The sequence below is a fragment of the Egretta garzetta genome, unplaced genomic scaffold, assembly GCF_000687185.1.
Source record: "Egretta garzetta isolate BGI_Z169 unplaced genomic scaffold, ASM68718v1 scaffold268, whole genome shotgun sequence".
NCBI lineage: Eukaryota > Metazoa > Chordata > Aves > Pelecaniformes > Ardeidae > Egretta > Egretta garzetta.
This window is the reverse complement of record NW_009260600.1, coordinates 3602968-3615776: the sequence shown is the minus strand read 5'-3', so window position 1 is coordinate 3615776 and position 12809 is coordinate 3602968. Positions and strand designations below refer to the sequence as shown.

The window sequence follows — 12809 nt, the reverse complement described above, 5'->3', positions numbered from 1 at the left end:
GATATGGATCTATACCAGTAAGAACATGTCTATCCTTTCACATATGTTCACAAAAGTTCTTAGAAAGTTCAGCTTGCTGACTAGTACGTGCACTTGAACCAAAATAAGAGTATCCAAAAATGACATTGGAACAACGTAGCTGTTATAAATGTGCCAGTGTTGCTGTTCTTGTTTGTTTACTGTGGCTAGGGACGTTTCTCATATTTATGATACAAAGTCAGAACAAGACTGTTCCTCTCCCAAGGGCTCACATCCTAGTACAAGAGAAGCGACAAGTGGACCACCGTAAAGGCAAACATGCTGGCAGTATGCAAAACAGCAGCAGCAGTGTGAGAGCAGCCTTGAATCACAGTTTTCCCATAAAGCTTGTGATTTTCTTTAAGCTCTATCTTCTAGAACTGATTTATTAGGTCAGGTTTTATATGTTTTCATTGGTTCTAGCATGCACAGTTATGGACAAAACCAAAATATGGAAATGTGACACTGAATAAATGTCACTGTTGTGTGACAAAGCCTTCCAAACACTTGCTTCTTAATTGTAAACCAGTATTTTCATGCTGGAGGAAAAGAAAAGAGTTTAAATGATTGAATCTAACTAATGAGCGGAGTAGAGGACAGTGAAACTGCCATACCAACATCTCTTGGAACACTCTACTAACACGTAGGAAATTTAAGTTAAAATCACCTGATTTGGTTAAATTGGGACAAATTTCAGAAACAAGATCCAAAAGTGCTGTTAAAATGGCTGATTAGGTTAGAAGGCATCCAGGGTGGATGTATGAAGGCAGACTATTTAAATGAGCATAAAAGGTTCATCAAATACATTAAATCAAAAGAATTGTATAGACCCAAACAGTGATGTCTGTTCCTCTTCAGAGCTCAAATTTTGCTGTCTTGCTTCTCATATCTATATAGTTTTCCAGCCTTAAGATCTTAGTTCCAGTGTCCTCCTAACTTCCCTATTCCAGATGCTCAGACATTTCTAGGATCATAACACAGTTTGGGGGCGGGGGGGAAGGGGAAGGACTACGACACAAAGATGACAAATCCTGTGTCCCCTTTGTCATCTTTCAGTCTCAGGATAGCTTACTTTGTTGAAGTTGTAAAGAAAAGTCAAAACTAAGTATTTTCTTAACACTTTTCTTCACTGCAAGCATGGCTAAAATTAGATTGCTCTGCCATTTCAGAGCAATCCCTTGCTCTGGAATAAAAAGGAGTCTGTGAATACTGTTGTTTATGATAGTCAAGGTGGTAGTACCACCTTGCTTCCCCAACTAAGCAAATTATTTAACCACCTTCAAAATGTGGAAAACATAAGAATAATGGAAATAATACTTTTTGTCTAGCATGCCATGGCACAGCAAATCATGTTAGGCTTCATCTGCTGCCTAATGCAATGTAACATAGGAGGTAAAATAAATCAAATGGGTGACACTCTTTAGACGTGAAAGATGATAGCTCTTGTGCAGCAACTGTTGTGAGAATATGTCAATGCAGTAGATTTCAGATGTTTATTGAAGTCTTGAATCTTTGCAACCAAGGAAATGCGTATTTTAAGGGCTATGGAACAAGTGACTACAATACAGCAGTATGCTTATTACTGACAAAGCTGTTGCCTGAAACAGAATTCAGCTAAATTTTATGGGGGTTTTGTGTGCTCAATTCACTTTTTTATTTCTGCAAGTGCTTCCCAGAGACATTGGCTTGAAGTCCAAAGCATACCACTACGAGTGCTTTAGTGATTATCATGGTAGCTAGACACAGAATTTTTAGTTACAAAAGTTCGGTAGTGCCTACCAAAGTGAGCTAGGATTTAATAATATGGATTGAAATAAATGGTATCCAAAAAATAATTTTTATTGCTTTCATAATTGTAATGAAAAGTTATGTTTAGTGGTGTCAATTTTAATAGAGGTTTTAATTTATGTTTCTTTCTCATATTTCTTTCAACTGTGTTCATTTGGAATCCTTATAACAATTCACTGTGTGATTCATTACTTGAGCCTTTAAAAAGTTGATCTGCTAATTATCTTTCAGTAAATAAGCATGGAGTTGCTGTAAGGGTTGTAACCAATTAGGAAGCCTATGAAGTCAGGCCTATTCTCTGTACTTAAAGCTGTGTTCTTTTTTGTTTCTGCTTGGTTTGCTTTATGAAGGCAGAATGCTCGATTCACACTCCATATGCAGTTTAAATAATTTTTTTATCTGATTGTTGTGATGGCATTGTTAATTAAATTTTTCAAAAATAGAGGCAAAAAAACTTGTTCAACAGCAAGTTTTTTTTATTATTTTTTGATATCTGAAAAGAGGGGAAGTGCCTTTATTTATTAAAATACTAAGTGGCCTTCCCAAATACAGTGTTTATTCTATAAAAAAGTAATAATTTTCTTAAAGTTTACAAATAAATAGTTAAATTAGTTAAAAATTTAATTACAAGTAGCTTCTTCAAGAAACTTGTCTTCTAGATCAGATTTTGATATACATTCTCAACAGCAGAATAACAAGCTGTGAAGAATAAACCTGCATTTATGAAGGGGGTGTGCCCCCATTAGTCTCTGGATTTGTTCTCCATTAATTTTAATTATGTAGGAAGTTTTCAGAGTTTGATAGGACAGTGTTAAGGACATTTGGGTACTATGCCTGCAATTTTGGTTTTGTAATCTGTTTGGATTTCTTTTAAGTTTAGCCTCTGTGAGTACTTACAAGTTTTGGAGCTCTTCACGCTTGTTCTTCAGATTGTTAAAATGCTTCTCTAATGTGTCTTCCTCAATAATTTACATGTATTCATAATCTGAAGTTAATGTTGCAGTTAATATCTGAAGAAAAATTAACATTAAATGTGTTTGGGCTTTGATATAGATATTACATTATAAAACCAAGAACCCAAAATTAGAGCAAAAATGTAATTCACTTTCTTTCTCTGTGTAGCCCACTGTTTGTGAACGGGAGCTCTGTGTATTTGCTTTCCAAACATTAGGAGTGATGAATGAAGCTGCTGATGAAATTGCAACTGGGGCTCAGGTAGAATTATCTAATTCTTGTTACATGTCTGATTTTCTATAGTATATATGCTCAGTCTTCCCAGTCTCTTCTAGTATTTATTTTGACTTGTATTCTCCATATGACTACTGTTTGGTAAGTATTACTTATTTGTCCACTCTTATAGCTATAAATACACTGGTTTATGCGTGGTGTTTTCAAATGGTACTAATGAGGTGCTTCCATTGTTTTGCTTTCATGTAATTAGAGTAACCCTGTTTTCTTGTTCTGCTGTATTCAATTAGGTCACCTGGGTTGTTAATAAAGGCAGTCATTGTCTTTTGGAGATAATTCCCATTTATTTTAACCTAATGAGCCATTACTACTCTCATGCAATTAATAAGCTACTTCCTGTTCATGGTGTTGGGATGCAGCTATCCACTGAGCATCTGTTGTTTTGATCATTAAATAGCAGTGGGAAAGTCCTTACTGATGTTGCTACATAGGTTTTTTTCTCTCTTCTCAAGGAACAGGCATTTAATGTAAGCTTGCTTCCTGACTCCAAGTTCAGTTATTAATGTACTTATAAACATATCATTGTTTTCTTTCATAATTTTGTATGTGCTTTAAAACAAAGTATATTAAACTATGTTTCCAAATCATCATTTAATCATAGATTACAGTAAATTAAAAGGTTAAAAGATCTTATGTTTAAGACCCTTTTAAGATCTTAAGTTGAAAGTTTACACATCTTACAGAAAAGTGCATTCCTCTCTGATTTCCTAGACATATGTCACTCACTGTGCTTTTATGTAGTAAGCAGTCTTTTTTTTGAAGACCAAACCTTCAGTTCAGTTCAGCCACTGGAAACAAACTATTCACCTAAGTGCCTGAATACTGCCTGTGGGCACATCCTCAAAAGAAGAACCTTGCAGCAGTGTACACCAGCTACTTCATTTGAGAATATGACTGCAGGATCTGAAGATAGGCTGTTCATGTTATGTCTGAAGACTGTTAGATCGCTAAATTTGCAACTTGCAACATCTGAGATACCAAACATTGGGATACCTGTGTAAGCTTGTAAGAAATGGAAAGAGATGTGCTGATGAAGCCCTACCTCATCCTCAGCTTAAAGTCCTCTGAAGACCTCAGCTATGTGTTTCTGGGGAGCTAGTGTTTTATTTTTTTTAATTCAAGCACTTCCATGGTATGTTACATGTACATTTAGAATCATAGAACAGTTTTGGTTGGAAGGAACATTTAAAGGTCATGTAGTCCAACCCACAATGAGCAGGGACATCTTCAACTGGATCAGGTTGCTCAGAGCCCCATCCAACCTGACCTTGATTGTTTCCAGGGATGGGGCATCTACCACTTCTCTGAGCAACCCATTCCAGTATTTCACCACCCTCATTGTAAAAAATTTCTTCCTTATATCTAGCCTGTAGCTAACCTCTTTTAGTTTAAAACCATTACCCCTTGTCGTATCATTACAGGCCCTATTAAAAAGTCTGTCCCCATCTTTCTTATAAGCCCCTTTTAACTATTGAATGGCCGCAATAAGGTCTCCCCAGAGCCTTCTCTTCTCCAGGCTGAACAAGCCCAACTCTCTCAGCCTGTCCTCATAGGAAAAGTGTTCCATCCCTCTGGTCATTTTTGTGGCCCTCCTCTGGACCCGCTCAAACAGTCCCATGTCTTTCCTGTGCTGAGGACTCCAGGGCTGGATGCAGGACTCCAGGTGAGGTCTCACCAGAGCAGAGTAGAGGGGCAGAATCACGTCCCTCAACCTGCTGGCCACGCTTCTTTTGATGCGGTCCAGGATTCAGGTGGCTTTCTGGGCTGCGAGTGCATATTGGTGGCTCGTGTCCAGCTTTTCATTCACCAGTACCCCCAAGTCCCTCTCGGCAGGGCTGCTCTCAATCCCTTCATCCCCCAGCCCGTATTGATACCAAGGGTTACCCCCACCCAGGCCCAGGTGCAGGACCTTGCACTTGGCCTTGTTGAACCTCATGAGGTTCACATGGGCCCACTTCTTGAGCTTGTCCAGGATTCTCTGAATGGCATCCCATCCCTCAGGCGTGTCAACCGCACCACTTAGCTTGGTGTCATCTGCAAACTTGCTGAGGTACACTCGATCCTGCTGTATATGTCATTGATGAAGATACTGAACAGTACTGGTCCCAGTACGGACCCCTGAGGGACACCGCTCATCACCAGTCTCCATCTGGACACTGACCACTACCCTCTCAATGCAACCATCCAACCAATTCCTCATCCACTGAACAGTCTACCCATCAAATCCCTCTGTCTCCAATTTAGAGAGAAGGATATTGTGGGAGACTGTGTCAAAGGTCTTACAGAAATCCAGACAGACAACATCCATAGCTCTTCCTTTGTCCACAGATAGAGTCACTCCATCACAGAAGGCCACTAGGTTGGTCAAGCAGGATTTGACCTTGGTGAAGCCATTGCTGGCTGTCTTGAATCACCTCCCTGTCCTCCATGTGCCTCAGCATAGTTTCTAGGAGTTCCATGAACTTCCCAGGCACAGAAGTGAGGTTGACAGTTCAGTAGTTTCCAGGGTCTTCCTTTCAGCCCTTTTTAAAAATAGGCACAATGTTTCCTTTTTCCAGTCACCAGGGACTTCACCTGACTGCCATCACTTTTCAAATATCATGGAGCGTGACTTGGCAACTACATCAGCCAATTCCCTCAGGACTCTGGGATGCATCTCATCAGGTCACATGGACTTATGTGCGTTCAGGTTCCTCAGGTGTTCTCAAACCTGACTTTCTCTTACAGTGGGAGGGACTTTGCTCCCTCAGTCCCCGACTTGCAGTCCTTCCACTCAAGAGGTGTGAGAAGAGATGCTGCCAGTGAAGACTGAGGGAAAAAGTGGTTGAGTACCTCAGCCTACACCTTGTCCAACATTACCAGTTTGCCAGTCTTGTTCATCAGGGGGATAACACCTTCTTTGACCTTCCTTTTCTGGTTGACATATCTGTAGAAACTTTTCTTATTCTTTGCACCCCTTGCCAAGTTCAGCTCCAACTGTGCCTTGGCCTTCCTGACCCCATCCCTACACAACTGGACAGCGTCCCTATACTCTTTCTCAGGTTATGTGTCCCTGCTTCCATTGCCTGTGCAGTTCCTTCTTGCCCTTTAGTTTGACCAGCAGGTCTTGACTCAGCCATGCCAATCTCTTGTCTTCCTTTCCTGTTTTCTTACACCTGGGGATTAAGAACTCTTGTGCTCTATGGAAAGCACCCTTAAAGATCTGCCAGATCTGTTCTGCTCCCTTGTCCCTGAGGGCCATTTCCCAGAGGGTCCTAGTGACTATATTTCTTGAAGAGCTGGAAGTTTTGCTTTCCTAAAATTAGGGAAAAATTAGGTAAAAACTTACATGATACATTACATGTACATTGTGCATTAGGTATAAACAAGTAGCTCTCACTTCTCTTTTTAAATACAGCTGACAGGAGAGTTGGTCCTGGTTAGCTCTCACTCTGTATTTTACGTAGGTATCACTGTTGCAGGCATACGTGGAGCTTGCTCTAGACCTCCAGAGTATATCTACAGAGCTTTGCTGTAGAGTACTGAAGTGATTACAACCTTAATGGTGCTTAAAAGAATTAGTTAAGAGGTTTTGTCAGTTGTCCCATTGGACCTAGGTGAGTAAATTTTGCCAAGTTTCATTCTAGTGATAGCATTGCACCCAGCTCACTAGATCTGATCTGGCTGAGCTGCCATTCCTGTTTGCAGAAAAAAATTCATCACTTCTAGGCTTTGATTCATCTGAGCTATTTTTGACATTAGTTTAGGATAGTGTGAATCGCAGCATAGACTATCAGCACAGTGGTTATTTTCTCCATTGATTATAAAGAGCCTACGCTGACTAGTAAGAGGTGGGTGTTCACCTTGTGAATCTCTACATTTTGTCAGATGAGTCTTCCTCCAAATCATTTTTGTGTAGTGAAGGAACCTAAATATAGGTTCCCATTATTAGAAACCACATCCTGGTTTTTTTTCTGCTGTGCTTTCAGCTATTTTTCTCAGGTATACACCCCTACTTTGTCACTCCCAATATTCTGATGGCTCCTCCTTAATAATAAGTGATGGTACTTTCTAAAACTTTCATGCCCAAACTCACCTTGCCTCATTTTAGTCACGTAGTCAAAATGCCTGAAAATTAAATGCCTGATTTGTTGATAGTTCAGACTCCCTGTAGAGAGGCTCTGGAGACAGAGTGGGACTGTCTGAGAGACTGATGTCTTAAGAGGGAATTATCATCAGCAAGTGTCATCTCTTCTTCCTTGAAAGTATTTTAGTCCTTACTTACATACTTCAAAGGAGTAGGAGTTCAGGCCCAGCTATAAACACATTTACTAGATCCACAGTACTTCCTATTACCAAGGAACACATACACGTTTGTATTATAATGTTTGTGTTACTTACCTCCCAATTGAAGTTGCTCTGTGTTCCATCAGCTAAAAACAATGATCTCAGGGGAAATCGGGGGTTCAGCTAAGCCCATTTTCCCCCATGCCAGAGCAATATGCAGGTATCATGGTGAGAAACAATGTAGGAGTCAATGGTTGGTTTGAAGGAAGGCTTTGGGATGGCGTTCCAAGCACTGTGCCAATTTTAAGAGAAAGTCCCATCATGCAAATCATAAAGCAAGACAACTTTGAGTGGCTGGTTTAAGAGATCTGGGGACTCAGACAACTCTTCCCTAGCCGTGTTTTGTGGCTGGTGGCTAAGAAGTGCTTCTGAGAAGTGAGGTGTATGAACTCAGGTTCAGTTTCACGGTAATACATTTACACAGTTGCAGGCCTGTTGCATGACCTGGCTGTGTATGCAGGCTCCTAGTCTCCTGTGCAAATGCTACTGCAGATGCCCGGTTTTGAAACATTCATCACACTCAGTTATTATAAACTGGAAAGTAATCAGAGCACCATGGCAGAAGGGATCATTATTTAGATCATTCATTTTTCAATATATGTGAGATATTTAGTAACTGGAACTAGCAGAATATTTCTAAACTGACGGAGAAAATTGTCCGTTTATGCTAAAGGAGCAGAGGAGGAGAATAGCAACAGTATGACTCACTGCAGCACAGTTCCTTTTCCCTTTCATTTTCATTCTGCTTCTCTAAAGGACCATCTTTTTTTTTTTTTCCTCCAAATGATCAGATACAATAGCAGATACATAAAAACCTCTAGAACAGCTTGAGCTGTGAGGCGAGATCTTATCCTTGTGGAGTTGTGGGAGGAACCACGGATGCCTACTAAGTACAACTCATCTCAGCTTTTCCTTTCTTTCATGGAAAGGTCTGTTTTCACACAGGAATGTTTTCAGAAGGCACAGAAAAAAAACAGGGGGAAATGAGCTAATTTGTGGCTACATTTTTATGTAGCAACTTTGGATTTCATTATGAGCCAGATTTAGGTTTCACAGCTGCCAGAAAGCTGCATTCTCTCTGGTTCATGACTACTGTATTCTATTTGTAACCTCTGAGTTACAAATTTTGAAACAATTATACAGAAATCTGTTGCTAAATTGCCTATGTGCCTGTGTGCACATATGTGAATACATGCCTGTGTACACATTACACACATGATCTTATGGTGAATCTTGGAAATCATAGATACTCAAAGCCATGTTCTACTTTTGTACAACAGGAAGGAAGGAAGAGGACCTCCCGGTGTGAGCTGTGCAAATGACTGTTAAATCACTACGTTGTTCTGGCTTTAGCAGAAGCAATGTTTTATAGTGTTTCTATGATTACAGTCTTCAGGAGAACAGCAGAGTGGTACAGATTCACAAACCCTTCCTCATTCTTGAGCAACATTTTTCACTGTTATCTACTGTACAGAGATACACAGATTCAGCACGACTTCATTTCCCTAGAGAATGAATTTAATCCAGGAATTAGCACGTGCACAAAAGAAAGCATGACTGCAAGCAATGTATTTGGCAAGATAATACATTTAGGACCAGATACTGCTCCTAGTTATCCAGCTGGAATAATGTACAAGGGCTGAACCCAAAGCCTGTTGAGGTAGATGGAAAAATTTCAGTCCTAAACTATGTCCTGTGGATAACATCGTTTGGGTAATATAAGTAACAATGAAATATGGTATTACTATAATGTGTAAAAAAAGCAGATTGGAAGATACAATAGGAAAGCATATCTATTGAATAAATACTTTTCTTTACCCATAGGTGGTTGATCTGTTAGTATCCATGTGTCGGTCTGCATTAGAGTCACCTAGGAAAGTTGTCATTTTTGAGCCATATCCTTCTGTAGTTGATCCTAATGATCCTCAGATGCTGGCCTTTAACCCCAGAGTAAGTAGTTATCTTTTATTATGTCATAGCTTGGTTTTAGTCATGCACGAGATTTCAAAGTAAAGCCTTCTTCTGGAGGAGTCTCCTTTACTATAAGAGATACAGATCTAGAATATAGCACAAATGTGTGACTATTTTCAGAAGTCTGTAGGGTTTTTAATTATCTCTGAGAAGGTATTTGAGTATAAACTGTAAATTGTGTTCAATGTTATGTTGAAGCCAAAAACTTCTTTTAGGATACAAATTTTGGATGCAAAATTCTATATTCTTTGTGTTTTTCTCACGGTGTACACATTGGACAGAAAAAGAAAGATGGCCTCTGGGAGGTGTAGACCATGCAAACCAGGGAATTTCCAGTCCATCTCTTTATTCTTAAAGTGGTTATTGCTGTCATCTCATTTTCTCCTTGCAAACCATTATGTCCTTAAATGTAACTTTATCAAATGTTGACATAATAATCAAGTTTTGTACAAGCATCAGTTCTGAAGTAAAGAATTGTGTTAGCACGACTTGCTCCTCAGGCTGCAAATACTGCCTCTCAGGGAAGCCCTCAAGAAGCTGTGAACTGTTACATCTCACTTGAGCCATCCTTGAGGGCATAAATGAGAACTTTGGATGTCCTGCATTGGGCTGCATTTCACTTTTTCTGAACAAAGGTCAGTTAGCAGTGGTTCTTTCTGAGGAAGTGGAAAGCGTGTTCTGTAGTTTGTGGGAAGAAAGACTTGTCGAGAGGTGCTTGGAAAGGGACTGATGAGGAGACAGCTAGTCTGGTGGCTGGGCAAGGCAAGAGTTTGAAGCAGACAAGGGAAAGATGGCCACACCAGAAGAGGAATGGAGAGAGCCCCTGGGCTGGCAGGGCCCACACCTGCTCCTCCCAGCTTCTTTCCAGCATGGGCAAGGTGAAAGCCCGTGGGCAGAAGTTGGCAAGACCCAAAGATGGGGAACAGTGAAGCTCCTGGAGGTGATGTGACATGTGGAGCTGGTGAAGCATGGACTGTTAAGCTCATCCACTCAGAAAAGGTAGAGCCATCTGGTAGTGGTTCCTAAGCAGAAGGTAGGCAAGGATCAGGGTGAGACAGGGCGACAACTGAAGGACCTCCAATGTTTTTTAGAGCTGTTAGCAAAGTAAACACATCTGTTTATTTAGTATTTTATTTAAAATCTATTTGGTCACTGAATTTTTTAACTTAATAACATGTCCAAACAACTGTCAGAACCTGTATTTAGTTACAAACACTTGTTTAAAAAGTGAGCTAATTTTTTTAATTTGGAGATTCCAGTGAAATTCTAAGAAAAACCATCATAATAATATTTTTGTGGGGGATTATACTGGACTAAGAATGAAAGCGTCTACGTGTGAAGTGAAAGGAAGCTATTTTTTAGAAATGTTTAAAAGGATTTATTTGCTGAATATTCATTCTAGCTTTGGTTTTATACACACTCAAAGAATTCAGGCTTTTGTAGACTAACACTAACGTTATTATAATTTATTTGCTTATTTTGTGCTACATCAGAAGAAGAATTATGACCGAGTCATGAAAGCATTGGACAGTATCACTTCTATTAGAGAGATGACACAGGTGAGTTTAAAAATCTTAACTTAATCTAGAACTAGGAAGATGTTTAAATTGCTTGCCTATGATGGGTGGGGAAGTCAATAGTATCATCTCTTTCCTATAGAGCTGTTACAATATTAAAATATGTGTTAAAAATAAGAAACCTAGAGTATCCATAATGGCAGTAGAAGTAGAACTCAGATCTTTTGAAGTTTAAATTAGAGATAATAACAGCAGAATGGGACATTGTAATGAGATAATCACCAACTGCTGCATTTCTGGAAATATCAAAGCCAAACTGTGTCTTTTCTTTCCAGATCAAAAGAAATTGATTTTGTGACAGCGTTCTGAATGATAGCTTTATTTCTATTATAGCAAAACACTTGATCAGCTAAGTATGGTTGGGGACTTGGAAGGTTGGGTCTCTTGAGTTTACTACCATATGATTTCTCAATATTCACAGTGAGACAGAGTCTGATAGCTGTACTTATGCTTATTGTTACACTTCCTTTCTGAACAGCCCAGCTGATTGTAACTGATGATTTAAATTTCTCCCATGTACCTTGCTTTTCCAACTGCTATATAAATGTAACCTCTTAAGCATTTATAAATCTTATTCTAGATGTATTCATAAAGTATTTTGGATATTTTGAGAGACTTAATTTTGTGAAGTTTCAGTCTGATTTCTTAATCCAAGAGCTGAACATAAATAGACGTCTTCTGCTGTTCTCCCTGAGATCACCAATGTTTGCTATAATATACTCATTTTGATACTAATTATATGCTTATTATTTTACCCCAGGGAAAATAATTGCTATATTAATTCTTGGTGTTGTCAAAACACATTTATAACTGTACAACTCTAAATGTCAGTAAAACTGTGATTTAAGCCTAATAATGAGTCTCATGTACTCATTTTAATAGATGAAATCATGGGCAATGTAACACATAAAATTTAACCTTATGATTTCAACTAGAAATAAAGAACGTAATTACTCTTTTCTAGGCACCTTACTTGGAAATAAAGAAGCAGATGGATAAACAAGACCCGCTTGCACATCCTCTTCTACAATGGTATAAAATTGACTCACATGAGATAATAATTCTTAAATTACCATGTTTAATGAATAATCACTTCACCTGTATAATTTGGCGTAAGCTCACACTAAGAATTAATGTCAGGGTGGACATTTGCAACTTCAGGTGTTTCTGAACTGTTTCTGCACCTCATCTGGGCCCTCTGAAAATACTGGAAAGACGCCAGCTTATTTTTACAGCCTCTAATCTCATATTCTAGTCAAGATTTGGTCTACTTCCGTCTGATAGGTTCGAAGTCCTGCAGCTGGGTGCTTTGGGGTAGCCACACATTTTTAAGAGGAAAAGTTCTGTTTGATTATCATGTCTAATACATCTAACTATTTCTTATTTTAGGGTTATTTCTAGTAATAGATCACATATTGTGAAGCTACCGGTGAATAGGGTAAGTGTCTGTGGGTTTTTTATTATTTTCTCATTTCTCATGGCTGGTATTAGCATTTTAGGTGGGAGTCTCTTAAGCAAACGTAGGTGTCTCCATTCAAAGAAATCACATGGACTCCATTAATAGACAAGGGAGAGAAATAGGCAGTTTCAGTTCATGACTCATAGAATCGTGTTGTGAATATCTAAAATAGGTCAAAGCAATAATGCTCAGAAAAAGCCTATTTGAGGCTTCTACCTTGTAGTCATCTGAGACTGGGTGACAATAACTTCACTATTTCTTTTGTTACCATATAGAATATTAGGTACAGAATTGTACAGAAGACAGTGCACACAAACATGATGTATCAGGAGATCCATATATGAGTACACTTTGAAAAGAGTATAGCTCTTGAATTTTAGAGGGATGGTGCTGAGATCCATTTCTGAGTATGTGTGCCTGTG

At 39.0% G+C, this 12809-nt stretch overlaps 1 protein-coding gene across 1 annotated transcript in view; it reads left to right on the top strand.

Moving 5' to 3' along the window:
• Positions 1-12809, top strand: part of PARP8 (poly(ADP-ribose) polymerase family member 8) — a 121345-nt gene that overhangs the window by 95725 nt on the left and 12811 nt on the right. The window contains exons 15-19 of the mRNA XM_009644803.2: positions 2929-3021; positions 9205-9330; positions 10845-10910; positions 11893-11960; positions 12318-12366. Coding sequence (XP_009643098.1) covers positions 2929-3021; positions 9205-9330; positions 10845-10910; positions 11893-11960; positions 12318-12366 — 402 coding nt within the window. The remainder of the gene's footprint in view (positions 1-2928; positions 3022-9204; positions 9331-10844; positions 10911-11892; positions 11961-12317; positions 12367-12809) is intronic.